At 45.2% G+C, this 15,508-nt stretch overlaps 1 protein-coding gene across 1 annotated transcript; it reads right to left on the bottom strand.

Annotated features, from left to right (window-relative positions):
• Positions 1–6,086: 6,086 nt before the first annotated feature.
• On the bottom strand, positions 6,087–10,065 carry LOC133128956 (E3 ubiquitin-protein ligase TRIM35-like). The gene is made up of 5 exons (XM_061242764.1): positions 9,658–10,065; positions 8,581–8,676; positions 8,272–8,496; positions 7,043–7,136; positions 6,087–6,613 (listed from the first exon to the last, which is right to left on the bottom strand). Exons 1-5 carry the CDS (start codon positions 10,063–10,065, stop codon positions 6,087–6,089), a joined length of 1,350 nt encoding a protein of 449 aa, XP_061098748.1.
• Between the last annotated feature and the right edge of the window lie 5,443 nt (positions 10,066–15,508).

Here is a 15,508-nt window from a genome sequence, read left to right as displayed (position 1 = left end):
TCTGTCTCCGTCTGTTCTGAGCTCAGTAATGGCTTCTGCTATATCTGCAGTTTAGTTTCACTTTTACTTATGTAGGGGAAAATTCACAGAACGAAAGATCTCCCTCCTAAAAGCATGATAACCAATCACAAGTCAAAATCAGACTCCGCCTTAGTGAGCAGGCTGGTTCCTTCAAAACTCTCGACGATGTGTGCTAAAAGTTTATCAATATATCTGTATTAAAGTATGATATGTACCCTGTATAGTTTCAAACTGATTAACTGCTAAATTGTGCTAGGATTACACAGTGAGCCCAGCCAGCTGGCAGGGGGGGGGGCCCGTCTTGAACTGTGTAGACCAAACTGTCAAGGACACGGGCAGAGCAAGATATGACTGTACAGCTGATTTCTCCGGGACTCTCAATGTTTTATGCCAGAAGTGTATCTATTTGACCTTGAACATTAATTATAGCTGAGCTTATGAAAACGCAAGAAACCACAGTGAAAACTGTTGAAATGAGAGCAAAGAATGCTACGTACATTTATTCCCTTAGAAGAGAATAATTAATCAAATGTTTAGTATGTCTGTATATTAGAAAAGTATATTAGAAGTGAATATTAATGAAATGTTTAATTTGTCTGTATATGTTCAATGATTACTGCTGCTTAGTTTGTCTTATAAAAGCGAAAGATACAGAGTGACGTGTGTGGATGACGTGTTAGAGGGAGGGCATCCAGAACTTTATGAGGTCTGGTAGTTTGCCAAGAGCAGGTGCGGGGTGAAGTGAGGACACGTAGTTGGCAGAATGCCCTGAACTTTGTACAGAGTTGGCAGAGCATAAGGACCGTTGGCAATTTGCCACAATGACGTTGTGGGAGGAGCGTTGGGAGGAGTTACGATAAGAAAAGTGTGGGTGATTTGCCAGAATGAGGTTTGAGGAGGAGTTGTAGGTGGAGTAACTGTGTATAAAATGGGTGTACAAATGCCAGTCAGGGGTCAGTTCTGGAGAGCTGATCCGGCTTTATGCACGTGTGCTAATAAAGTCTGATTTTCCTGAAGATCTTGCTGCCTGGTGTCGTCTTTTCCCTCGCGAAGATGTTTTTCGACAAATTGAAGATTTGGACTCTGTCGTTTTCCTAGACACGACACTTACTGCTGTAACTGCAGGTAAACTTAATACATCTCTTTAAATGTCTGCTTCTCAGTCTGTTTTTGTTTCTCTATCTTTAGAAGTTCCTTAATTCCTGAAGAATATGCAGTGAGATCATATCGTGAGATTCCCAGGGTAACTGAAGCGTCTATGTGGGTGAGAAACTTGTATTTCGCTCTTCCTGGTAGACACGCTTGGTTATCAGAGACACTTCCTGCAGGGGGCAGCATTGTGCCACTGAGATTTGAGTGGCTGATCTGCCTGCAGATTTACACCAGTGTCACGAAATAATAACACATTATTTGATGAAAGTCACTTCCCCAACACTGCAAGAGAGGGAAGGTTAATTAATGTTAGAAAGCCATCGTAGGGCAGCATTTTCTTATTTTTTAAGGTTCATACTCTGGGAATTACATTGATTTGTTTTTTTTTTGGGTTAGACAAGGAGGATAGTGATATCAGAAAGGGGGGGCGGGGGAAATCAGGAGGGAGGACTAAAGTAGAGTTTGAAAAGGTGTTTTTTGAGTCTGCGTCAAAATAGGGGGAGGGATTCTGCTGTCCTGACAGTGGTAGGCAAGTCATTCCACCACTGAGGAACCAGAACGGAAAACAGGCGTGAACGTGCAGCTCGACCGCCAGGTGCACGTAGAGAGGGAAACATAAGGCGACCAGAGCTGGCAGACCAGAGTGGTCTAGCTGGGGAGTAGGGAGTGATCAAAGATTGTATGTAAGGTGGGGCAGTCCCCTTAGCAGCCTGAAATGCCAGCACTAGAGCCTTGAATCGGATGCGTGCGGCAATAGGAAGCCAGTGGAGGCCAATGAGAAGTGGGGTGACATGAGCCGACCTGGGCTGACTGGTGATCAGGCGGGCTGCAGCATTCTGGACCAGCTGGAGGGGCTTGATGGCACACGCTGGGAGATCGGCTAGGAGGGAGTTGCAGTAATCCAGGCGAGAAATGACGAACGCCTGGACTGGGATCTGGGTGGCTTTCTCCGTCAGGAGATGACGGATACGGCGTATATTATACAGAAAGAACCTGCAGGTTCTGGCAGTGGAGGATACTTGTGGAGCCAGGGTGAGGCAGTTATCAAGAGTCACCCCAAGATTCTTTGCCGTACGGGAGGAGGAAACTACAAAGTCCTCAACGGTCAGTGAGAGGTTGATTGGTGGAGAGGACTTAGCAGGGATTTAGAGAAGCTCAGTTTTGGCAAGGTTGAGCTTCAGGTGGTGGGAAGTCATCCACGCAGAGATATCAGCCAAGCAGGCAGAGATCTGTGTGGTGATTTGGGTGTCGGGGGGGAAGGAAATGAAGAGTTGGGTGTCATCAGCGTAGGAGTGATAAGAGAAGCCGTGGGAAGAGATAACAGAACCAAGGGACATGGTGTATAGCGAGAAGAGGAGAGGCCCAAGAACCGAGCCCTGCGGGACTCCAGTTCGTAGGGGTTGAGGGTTGGAGACTGAGCCCCTCCAAGTCACCTGGTAGGAGCGACCAGAGAGGTAGGAGGAAAACCAAGCGAGTGCAGACCCTGTGACCCCCATCCCAGACAGTGATGAGAGAAGAATCTCATGGTTGACTGTATCGAAGGCGGCCGACAGGTTCTGGGTCTGTGGGGAAAAAGAGAAGGCAGAGGAAAGGGCAGCCGGGGTGGCCGTGTTCTCTGGTGAGAGCCACATTTCAGTTAAAGCAAGAAAGTCAAGGTTGAGGTGGGAGGCATAGGCAGATATGAAGTCTGCTTTCTGGACGGCGGACAGGCAGTTCCAGAGGCCACCAGCCACACAGAGATCAATACCAGCGGATCTGGGATGGAAGATGAGGTTTGAGATATTCTGCGCATGTTGGCGGGAGGCGAACCTCCTACCTGACTGGGACCTGGGGAGAGGCGAGAGGACAGGGATGGGAAGGAAACACATGGAGGGAACTAGGGAGGACAAGAGGAATAAAACATAGTGAAATGAGGGCAGGCAGCGAAAATAAAAACTCATCAGGCTCTCAGACAGCCTGGATGGACACCTGTAGATAGACAAGTAGCCGAGGCTGCCGCACACAGCTGCCGCTGGTGCGCTACATAACTGCTTAAATAACACTGACGCTGACTACAGAAAATGCTACCAACCCACTGCAGAACACTAATGCACACTGAAGTGAGTTCAGGTGTGCCAGTAATTATACCCTAAGCAGGGTGCAAACTATTGGCTCGTCCTACAACAAAAGCTGTGGCCTGCCAGCCAGTAAAAACAATAGCCTAACTTAATAGCCTAGCTCACCTGAGAGAAATCAAGGCAAAAGACAGCAGAACACTATAATGACAACTAAACTGAATTAGAAACCGCAAACAAACAAAATGACTTGACTAATCCAGGAGAAAATGCTTCCAACCCACTGCAGAACACTAATGCACACTGATAATAAATAATAATAAATAGTTCAAACAAAACTACCCTTATTATAGACAGTAATGAGGTCCAGCCCCAGAAACAGGTCTAACCTTTCCTTTGTAAGGACAGAGTTCTAGCTGTCACAATATGTCATGACAGATTGAAACCGCAGGTGGTGTCTAGTCATGACATAGAAGAGATAGTCACTGTGATAGTCACTCTCGCCCAGAACATCCCTGTAAATATTAGATACACATGGAGGGAGATGCACAAGCCACACAAGTGAGCAACTGTAACCAAGAGTTCTGACCTGACCTGACACGATGCGTTTGTCTGTATGATTGCGTGCGTATTACATGTGTGTACACGATATGAGTGTGTGCGTATTACATGTGTGTAGACTATATGAGTGTGTGTTGCACAGTGCGTTTGTCTGTATGATTGTGTGCGTATTACATGTGTGTTACTATAAGGGTGTGTGTTGCTATATGACATGAGAATATACATGATCCATTAGGAACATTTTTACTTTGTTACACCAACTTATTCCTGCGATTATCTAATCAGCCAATCGTGTGGCAGCAGTGCAATGCATGCAATCATGTAGATGCGGGTGAGGAGCTTCAGTTAATGTTCACATCAACCATCAGAATGGGGAGAAAATGTGATCTAAGTGACATTGTTCGTGGAATGATTGTTGGTGGCAGAAAGGATGGTTTGAATATCTCAGAAACTGCAGATCTGCTGGGATTTCCATGCACACCAGTCTCTAGAGTTGCAAAGAATGGTGAAGAGAAAAAAAATCCAGTGAGCAGCAGTTCTGCAGACAGAAATGCCTTGTTAGTGAGAGAGGTCAGAGGACAATGGCCAGACTGGCCAAAGCTGACAGGAAGGTGACAGTAACGCAAATAACCACACATTACAACAGTGGTATGCAGACAAGCATCTCGAAACGCACAACGCATCATAACTCTCAGTGGATAGGCTACAGCAGCAGAAGTCTAAAGATACATAATGAATTGCTCGGTGAGTGTGTTTAACATGAGTGTGTGTATATAACACGAGTGTGACTGTGTCATGAGTGTAATTCATGTCCAGAGATCAGGATCAGGAAACAAGATCAGGCAGATTTGCCGTCGCATTCTTCAATTTCCGCTCAGCTGACCAATCGTATAAGATCCGCACAGCCGTTGGGCCCTTGAGCAAGGCCCTTAACCCTGCATTGCTCCAGGGGTGGATTGTCTCCTGCTTAGTCTAATCAACTGTATGTCGCTCTGGATAAGAGCGTCTGCCAAATGCCATCAATTATGAATGAAGCTGATCACAATTTTTTGCGCTCCATGACGTGAAACTGGTTGTAACGTTAGAAGTCGTAAAAATCCTAGAAATATGCAATGAACACAAAAGATGGTTTGGTACTGTGCTGTTTTGAATTGGATTGAAACCACTCCAATATGATACTGATTGATTTTACGTTACCTTTGAGTGACATTCACACTGTACTACAGCTGCTGTCTCCATGGCGATGGCCTTTTATGTGTTACCATGACCCTGCTTAAGACACAACCACACGTCACTGCTTATGATGATGGCTCTGTGTTTCTCAACTGATCTCAGATCAGCTCAAGTGAGTGTGGAATGAACCCATTACATTACATTACATTATCCAGAGCGACGTACGAAAAAGGCATACCCATAACCAAGGACAAGTGTGCTGAAAGACCCAAGAGGGAAGTACAATTGCAACTGCTACCTGTACAACAAGGATAAGGACCAGGGCCTATTTTTTAATTTTTTTTAAACATAAAAATAAACAAACAAACAAAGCATAAGTGACCAAACTTAACTAGCCAAACACTGCTTACCTAGCCAAACTAAAAATACCGATACACAAAAAAGTAAATCACAGAAAGACAACAATTAAGGTTCACAGGGAGGTAGGGAGGGACGGGGAGAGGTGCTGCTTGAAGAGGTGCGTCTTCAGTTTGCGCTTGAAGGTGGGGAGAGATTCTACAGTTCTGACCTCAGCGGGGAGTTCGTTCCACCACCGTGGAGCCAGAACAGACAGTAGTCGTGAGCGTGAGGTGGAAGTTCGGAGAGGGGGAGGTGCCAAGCGGCCTGTGGAGGCTGAACGAAGAGGTCTGGCCGGGGTGTAGGGTGTAGAACCCAAACCCAGCGTAGGAGGGGCGTATTTGTCTCTGTCTGCGTTCATACTGCACCGGAGAGAGAGACTTACCTCATCACACAGGAAAAGAGAAGCACTCTGGAGTGATTCCTCTGCTGTATTTATTACACCCAACTCATTACACACACACACACACACACACACACACCAGTGTACTTACAATACCACCATATACCACAGGAATTACTCATTCCACACACACCAGTGTACTTACATACCGCCATATACCACAGGAATGACTCATTACACACACACCAGTGTACTTACAGTACCACCATATACCACAGGAATTACTCAGTAATAACATTCTGAAGTTATATCAGAGAGATTAGACATTTCTCATCAAGCACAATACAATGTTTGTATTTACATTTAAAATTATACACAATATTTTGTTATGATTTTACACTTACAGACACCTTCAGTGGGCAGATCCGCACAGTCCCCAGAGTACCAAAGACTGGAAACAGTCTCTCAGTGAAGGAGTGTTTAAAAGTGTAGAGAGGAGTGTTGTCACTGGGGTCAGAGAATGACACCTCCCCCCTGTCCCAGTCCAGCTGCACTCTGACCCTCTGGAGGTTCCTCTGCACAGTGAGGTGTGTGAGTGGGGAGGTCAGGGCTCTGTATTTCCCATCGCACAGCTCTATACTCCACACTCCTGCTGCTGGGCTCACATACCCACCCCCTTTCCTGCTGATGGACTCTTTAACCACACCCACCCGCCAGGCCACACACCCCACTTCTACATCCCAGCAGTGTCTCCCTGAGCTGAATCCCTCAGAGCCCAGCACCCACCACCCCCAATCAAATCTCTCAGGATGATCAGGAACCTGCTGTCTCTCACCACTGCGTCTCACACTGGTCAGATCCTCAGACAGTGAGAGTTTGGGATCTGCTGTGTTTGGGTCCAGAGTCACAGGAGCTGAAGGGACAGAGAATGAGACGTCAGCACTGAGCTGCACAAAGGGAAACCGTCAGACACAATGGGGTCCTCATGATATAAACTGGGTTTCACAACAACAACCATTATAACCTCAGATACATGTGTGAGAAAAGCAGCAGAACCAAAAGACAATAATATTTATTAAGTCACAAGGATAGTATAATCTTTTTAAGAAGGAGCAAAGCCTGTCAGTGTTTCTGTAGCCCCTTAAATACAGTATCACTCTTAAAGCAGCATTTTATTATGAGCAACAGTGAGATTAAGGACTGGTGCTCAGTCTCTTCACTCCAGGGCTCTTACACAGACAGGACCAATATGACTCTGACTGGCTTCATCAGCTTGTGGAAAGGATGCTGAAGATTCCCCCTGTACAGTGACAATGTGGAGCTCCCTGCCCCCAGTACTCACTGTATTGAACAGTCCCCAGCATCTTCTCCCACACTCTGTAGTTCAGATTGCCCAGGTGCTTGGCCACATCAATCAACGCTCCTGAGACCTTCTCTGGATCCCCCAGGGTGCACTGGGCTCTGCAATAATATTCAGGAGTCACTTGTGCTGTGGGCGGGGCTTCATTACCATAGAAGATTATCAGCAGCAACATCAGATCTTCATTCTGTTAGAAAATGGCTCCATCCCTCCCAGCGTTCTGCCACACAGCCCCACTGAGAGACACACACTCACAGCCCCACTGAGAGACACACACTCACAGCCCCACTGAGAGACACACACTCTCAGCCCCACTGAGAAACACACACTCACAGCCCCACTGAGAAACACACACTCACAGCCCCACTGAGAGACACACACTCACAGCCCCACTGAGAGACACACACTCACAGCCCCACTGAGAGACACACACTCACGGCCCCACTGAGAGACACACACTCACAGCCCCACTGAGAGACACACACACACAGCTCCACTGAGAGACACACACTTACGGCTCCACTGAGAGACACACACTCACAGCCCCACTGAGAGACACACACTCACAGCCCCACTGAGAAACACACACTCACAGCCCCACTGAGAGACACACACACACACAGGAGTGTGGGAGGGGGGAAGGGGGGTATTTATATTTGAGGCAAATAATATTGTAAATATTTGTAAATGTTCCTCCATAGTCATTATTAAAGCTGCAGTGATTATTACAGAGAGAGAGGCATTTCAAACACATTCCACAGTAGCTCACTGATAGAACACTGCAGGGTAATAAACTACTCTTGATATTTAACCTGATGAGAGAGGATGGAGTTTTTTTACCTGTTTTGTGTGTCCTTGTAGTTCTGAAATAAAGAGAGTGAATTATTATCACTGGAGCCAATACTCAGTCCATTAACACCATGTTAGGAACCACATTAATATATTTAAATAACTTTTGATATTCTATGACATAGAAAAATAAATATGCTGCTTTAACACTGTTATACATGTGTACAGTGTATGTTGCACGATAAAGTTGATTTAAAACACTTTCCCTGCAAGACAATAATTCTGCTTGATTAAGTTTTGAGGAGATTGAATGACTTTTACAAGAATAGAGAATACTATATTGTATAAATGAATGTGTGTGAGCATTAACAGCAGTGTACATAGAGTCCTACAGACACAGAGTGAACAGGTCTTACCTGCAGGAATGAGACGTCTTCAGCTCCCAGCTCCTGTTCTAAGGCTCTGATCTGTTCTGAAAGGGATGATATCTCTTCTGTCATCTTTTCAATCTTCTCCTTCATCATGCAACTCTTCTGCTCTTCTTCCTCCCTCAGTGCAGTGATCCTGGTTGCCTCTTCATCTTTTAGGAACTGCTGAAGTTTCTCAAACTCCATCTTTATCTGTCTCTCTGTGTGCTGGGCCTGGCTCTGGAATAAACATTATTCACCATCATTTCAGAACAATCCAGTGCTGCATTTGCAATCTGTGATTTAAAGGCCTCAGTTCAGTACCTTGATGTGCTCTGCTGTTTGATCACAGATTAGCTTCACTGCATTAAAGGCTTCTAGCTTCTCCTGCAGTGGAGCCAGTGCAGTCCTGAGTTTCTCCTGGAAAGAAATGACAGAGTCCACACTTTACTGAGGAAACGGACCCACAGTAAACTTCACTGCCTACGGACAGCACAAGAGTCCCTGCTCAGACAGAGGGGAGACAGAAAGGCTCTATTTTGTTTTCAGAGACAAAATTCAACTCAATCCATCCATCCATCGATTATCTTAACCCGCTTATCCTCAACAGGGTCGCAGGGAGGCTGGAGCCTATCCCAGCATACATTGGGCGAAAGACAGGAATACACCCTGGACAGGTCGCCAGTCCATTGCAAGGCACACACACCATTCACTCACACACTCATACCCACGGGCAATTTAGACTCTCAAATCAGCCTAACTTGCATGTCTTTGGACTGTGGGAGGAAACCCACGCAAACACGGGGAGAACATGCAAACTCCACACAGAGAGGCCCCCGGCTGACCGGGATTCAAACCCAGAACCTCCTTGTTGTGAGGCATTCAATATCCAGATGTTTTAAAATGAAAATATCCTACAATGTATACTTAGTCTCTCATGACACATTAACAGTGATCTTCCATCTGAGACCACATTGTGTCGGACACATTTATCTGAGCATGAACTTTGACCCCGACTGTCCCATGCTGAGCACTGCTCCCTAACACAGCTCTGAGAACGTCTCCACACTCCTGCCCCTCCCTCCTGTCTCTCTCTGTCAGTCATGTGACACGTAGTGAGGAGCTCCAACTGCAGTCAGGCCTGAGAACTAAAATGGCTCCTTTTGCAGATCATTTCACTTTGGAAATACAGTAAATAATTAGAATGTGAAATAATGAAACATTTTAATATTCAATGTTAATTATACTTCTGTTTTCAGTCTGATAACTTTCACCAAGGGCTCAGTAGATGACAGCAAAACACATCATTTTTAATCTGCAAGAATTTTCTGATGAAATTAGTAAAATATAAAGTTAATAAAAAGAAATGATGAATGTGTAAATTGCGTTATAACCAGTTACCTTATACTCTTCTGCAGCCTCCTGAACTGGTCGCATTTTGTGGTTTTCATGTTTTTTGGAAATTTGACAGATAGCACAGATGGGTATTTGATCATCCAAACAGAAGACTTTGAGTTTCTCACTGTGCAGACTGCAGAACACTTCAGATCCTGCTTCAGCTCTCTGACTTCTCTCCTTTAAGAACGTCTCACAGATATTCCTCAGAGACAGGTTTGTGAGAGGATTTTCCTTCGAAGATCTTCTCCTGCAAACTGGGCACTCCAGAGATCCCTTCTGATCCCAGTACTGCTGCAGACAGGCCTTACAGAAGCTGTGACTGCAACTCAGGACAACAGGATCCCTGAAGATTTCAGAGCACACAGGACAGGTGAGCTCCTCTTCCAGGAGAGAAGGAGATCCAGACGCCATTCTGTCTCCGTCTGTTCTGAGCTCAGTAATGGCTTCTGCTAAATCTGCAGTTTAGTTTCACCTTTACTTACTGCTGTAACTGCAGGTAAACTTAATACATCTCTTTAAATGTGTGCTTCTCAGTCTGTTTTTCTCTATCTTTAGAAGTTCCTTAATTTCTGAAGAATATGCAGTGAGATCATATCCTGAGATTCTTAGTGTAACTGAAGCGTCTCTGTGTGTGAGAAACTTGTACTTTGCTCTTCCTGGTAGACATGCCTGGTTATCAGAGACAATTCCTGCAGGGGGAACATTGTGCCACTGAGATTTGAGTGGCTGATCTGCCTGCAGTTTTACACCACAAAAAAATAATTCATTATTTGTTGAGAAAAACTTCCCCAACACTGCAAGAGAGGGAAGGTTCATCAATGTTAGAAAGCCATCGTAGGGCAACATTTTCTTCCTTATTAAGGTTGATCCTCTGGGAATTACATTGATTTTTAAATAAAGATTCTACATCATAAGACACTTTCTTAGTAAAAGTTATTTTGAGTCAGAGAAAATGTATATTTAGGCCTAAAACGACTAACAGAACTTATATAAAGTACAGAAAGATGTGTAGTTCCTGAAAGTACATTATAAGAGTTCTGATTGTATGAAACCCTTCAATGTAAACCTCTATAAAATATAAAATAAAGGTTTAGGCCTACATCTTACTCTTTACATTCAGACTAGAGAAGGAGATAAAAGGTTAATATAAATAAATTAAGCTTAAGCAAAGCTCTAACAGGTACACAGCAGCAATGCTGTAGTTAGTAAATTGCTCCACCTTAACCTCCACGTTTGCTTTGTCCAGAGTTTGAGGTACGTGCACAGGGCGGTAAAAGCCTACTCACTCCCTTTGCGATCACTGAATTCACCCGATTCAACTAAAGAACTTACAGTCTTCAGTCCAGATGGAGAGGAGTTGAATCCGGCGTTTTCACTCTGAGCCTCAGGTGGCTAACCCAACATTTACCTACATTTACCCTGAGCTACAGCATTTATCTCAACATAAGGGGCATTACAGTAAAACGAAATAAAATATATTTATGCAAATATTACCACTGCAACACGTTGTTGTGATTAAAGACACTTGTATAAACTTTCACCCCTGGATCTCAGGAGGGTACGGCAGCGCTCCAGTGGATGTGCTGCACGGGCTGGCGTTGCTCTGTGGTGTTGCCGGTCACATGTAATTGGCTGCAATGTCGCCCGGGGCGACCGTGTCTCGTTGCTCTCCGTCGCCCTCTGCAGGTCAGTCGGGTGTTCACGGCCTGGTCGCTCAAGCTACGCCAGAGGCGTCTTTGCCCGTCTCGTCTCAGGTTGTCTCAGGACCGCACACATCTCCAGAAGCAGCAGCAGCTTGACGCTTCGTGTTGGGCCTGCAGGGGGCGCTGCTGCACGTCTATGGTCCGTACAGCGCCGAAGAGCGCCATTCGGTGTACGGCTGGTATGATACGCTATTCTAAATAACGTCATGAAAGACAATTCAAAGGGAGCGTTTCTTACACAAGGGACATGCACACCAACAGACGCACTACAATTCCAAGGCTCAAACGAAAAAAACGAAACCCGTTTCCGGTGAACCCAAAATTTGGACACAGCACACAGCAGACAGTGGTGTTAGGGAACTTCAGAAAAACAAACCTGCCCTTTAAAAGAAGGGAAATCACAAACAAAAAAACAACCAAGGAGTACTCTTATGCAATCGCAAGAAAAGCAACAATAAAATAATAAAATTTAAAAAATCAAAGGAGCGATTTCATTTCCTTTTGTTATATTCACAGTGACCTGCACCCAAATATTACGAGAATGTTTTTGTGTTAGCTGGGCCATTAGCATGTGAACAGAGTGGTGTATCCACGGCCTCTAGCGGGTCACAGGGGAACGTCCTCACCTGGGGACAGGTGAGCAGTCCTGGGGCCCAGGAGCCCCGCCCACGCCTGTGCGGCGGCCACGCCCGCGTGGGGGAGACCCTTGGTGCGGTCCGTGATCCAGTGGTTCATGGTTCTGGCTGTGTGAACGGTGTTGGAGAAGTCCAGGCTGCAGGCTCCTGCTCCCACACTGGGAGACGCTCCGGACAGAGGAGAGGAGGGGACCCTTCATCGCCAAGCCCTTCTGCACGAAAACGCCATTGGAGACGGTCGCTGTGGCACCCAGGCTGGGCTTGGTTAGGCTCCTGTGTAGCTCTGTTGCTATATGACATGATAAGGTACATGATCCATTAGGAACATTTTTACTTTGTTACACCAACTTATTTGTGCGATTATCTACAGTGCATCCGGAAAGTATTCACAGCGCTTCACTTTTCCCACATTTTGTTATGTTACAGCCTTATTCCAAAATGGAATAAATTCATTTTTTTTCCTCAAAATTCTACACACAACACCCCATAATGACAACATGAAAGAAGTTGTTTTGAAATTTTTGCACATTTATTCAAAATAAAAAACTAAGAAATCACATGTACATAAGTATTCACAACCTTTGCCATGAAGCTTGAAATTGAGCTCAGGTGCATCCTGTTTCCACTGATCGACCTTGTGATGTTTCTACAGCTTAATTGGAGTCCACCTGTGGTAAATTCAGTTGATTGGACATGATTTGGAAAGGCACACACCTGTCTATATAAGGTCCAACAGTTGACAGTGCATGTCGGAGCACAAACCAAGCCTGAAGTCAAAGGAACTGTCTGTAGACCTCCGAGACAGGATTGTCTCGAGGCACAAATCTGGGGAAGGGTACAGAAAAATTTCTGCTGCTTTGAAGGTCCCAATGAGCACAGTGGCCTCCATCATCCATAAATGGAAGAAGTTTGGAACCACCAGGACTCTTCCTAGAGCTGGCCGCCCGTCTAAACTGAGCAATCAGGGGAGAAGGGCCTTAGTCAGGGAGGTGACCAAGAAGCCGATGGTCCAGCTCCAGTGTTCCTCTGTGGAGAGAGGAGAACCTTCCAGAAGGACAACCATCTCTGCAGCAATCCACCAATCAGGCCTGTATGGTAGAGTGGCCAGACGGAAGCCACTCCTTAGTAAAAGGCACATGGCAGCCCGCCTGGAGTTTGCCAAAAGGCACCTGAAGGACTCTCAGACCATGAGAAACAAAATTCTCTGATCTGATGAGACAAAGATTGAACTCTTTGGCGGGAATGCCAGGCGTCATGTTTGGAGGAAACCAGGCACCGCTCATCACCTGGCCAATACCATCCCTACAGTGAAGCATGGTGGTGGCAGCATCATGCTGTGGGGATGTTTTTCAGTGGCAGGAACTGGGAGACTAGTCAGGATTGAGGGAAAGATGAATGCAGCAATGTACAGAGACATCCTGGATGAAAACCTGCTCCAGAGTGCTCTTGACCTCAGACTGGGGCGACGGTTCATCTTTCAGCAGGACAACGACCCTAAGCTCACAGTCAAGATATCAAAGGAGTGGTTTCAGGACAACTCTGTGAATGTCCGTGAGTGGCCCAGCCAGAGCCCAGACTTGAAACCGATTGAACATCTCTGGAGAGATCTGAAAATGGCTGTGCACCGACGCTCCCCATCCAACCTGATGGAGCTTGAGAGGTGCTGCAAAGAGGAATGGGCGAAACTGCCCAAAGATAGGTGTGCCATGCTTGTGGCATTATATTCAAAAAGACTTGAGGCTGTAATTGCTGCCAAACAAAATATTGAGCAAAGGCTGTGAATACTTATGTACATGTGATTTCCTTTTTTTCTTTTTTTATAAATTTGCAAAAATTTCAAAAAAACTTCTTTCATGTTGTCATTATGGGGTGTTGCGTGTAGAATTTTGAGGAAAAAAAAGAATTTATTCCATTTTGGAATAAGGCTGTAACAAAACAAAATGTGGGAAAAGTGAAGCGCTGTGAATACTTTCCGGATGCACTGTAATCAGCCAATTGTGTGGCAGCAGTGCAATGCATGCAATCATGTAGATGCGGGTCAGGAGCTTCAACCATCAGAATGGGGAGAAAACGTGTGTAAGGGCATATTTTCAAATTTGTCCATAAAATAGCCACAAGTTTAGACGTAATATCGAGCTTCTTTGACTGGCTTTACAATGATTGAATTGTACCTTTATGGATGAAGATGCGATGGTTGGGGGTAGAGAGGGAAGCAGGGCAGACAGGCAAGGCAGGTGAGTTGGCAGGTGGATGAGAGCAAACAAAGGAAACTCCAATAGATTCCAATGATTCAAACAAATGGTTCGTAGAAAGTGGTTAAATCAGTAGATCCAAATAATGAAAATGTGACATTTAAGTATTCAAAAAAGGGTCAAAAGGTCTTCAATAGCCGTAAAGAACTGTGTGCTCTTACGTCTTCCTAATTCCTTTGTTCTCAGTGTTCAAAAAATCAAAAGTGAGTGTCGGCCATCTTAAAAGCTCAAGGCCTTCTCATAATAACAAAAATAAGAGTTCTTTCAAAATAAAAGATCCTAAATTGAAACCAAGTTCTCTGTGCTCCTGTAGCACGCATTCAACTAATTTAAATGGAAAATGGCTCCTACAACGTGAGCTAAGTGATATTGTCCGTGGAATGACTGTTGCTGGCCATCTGCGAACACACAACGCATCCTAAGTGGATAGGCTACAGCAGTAGAAGTCTAAAAATACATAATGAATTGCTCGGTGAGTGTGTTTAACATGAGTGTGTGTATATAACACGAGTGTGACTGTGTCATGAGTGTAATTCATGTCCAGAGATCAGGATCAGGAAACAAGATCAGGCAGATTTGCCGTCGCATTCTTCAATTTCCGCTCAGCTGACCAATCGTGAGCTGAGAATTACAAGGTCATTATAACTATAAGCGCATTTACTTTGGGATCTTTGACGCTCAATAACTCAAAACTAGATAGAACAGACAGAGCCTTCAAATACTCACGCAATGCAGTGGCCTAAAACAACCTCACAACACACGGCAAGTGGTGAGCAGTGAACCCATTGCGGACATTTTCATGGAAAGGAAAGGAACGCCCACGTCACGTGGCATATTAGACACGTACATAACAGCCAAACGCACTGGGATCGCCACAGAACTTTATGAGACAGCCTCAAAACTCGTGAGTCTCCTTTCGCCAGTGTCCGAGAGGGACTCTGTGGAACAGTTTTGGCACGACGCGTCCTCTCCTGTCTTTGGATTACAAAAGGTCTACCCAACTCCCAGCCGCCTTTCATGTTTAGTAGTGTACTTCAAGCTCGAGTCAAACTAACAACACATTACAACGACCTTGAGAAGATATAAGCACTATTCTCTTGGTCGGCTTTTATGCGCCTTGTTCCCAGACAACCTTTCACTGATACGAGCAAACAAAAACAAAAACAATGCTATCCGTCACGCTGTGTCCTGGAACATGTAAATAGACGCTCAAAGACTCGTCTGCGATCAGTTTGGGTCGTATAAGTGCGATAATAAAATTCAT

The sequence above is a fragment of the Conger conger genome, chromosome 5, assembly GCF_963514075.1.
Source record: "Conger conger chromosome 5, fConCon1.1, whole genome shotgun sequence".
Taxonomy (NCBI): Eukaryota; Metazoa; Chordata; class Actinopteri; order Anguilliformes; family Congridae; genus Conger; species Conger conger.
Note: the sequence above shows the minus strand (reverse complement) of the source record. Positions and strands in the feature narration are given on the sequence as shown.

Coding starts and splice junctions, on each gene's coding strand:
- LOC133128956 (XM_061242764.1), bottom strand. CDS start 10,065: ATGGCGTCTGGATCTCCTTCTCTCCTGGAAGAGGAGCTCACCTGTCCT. Junction 8,497..8,580: donor AAACAGCAGAGCACATCAAG/GTACTGAACTGA, acceptor TGTTTATTCCAG/AGCCAGGCCCAGCACACAGA. Junction 6,614..7,042: donor GCTGGGGACTGTTCAATACA/GTGAGTACTGGG, acceptor CTGTCCCTTCAG/CTCCTGTGACTCTGGACCCA.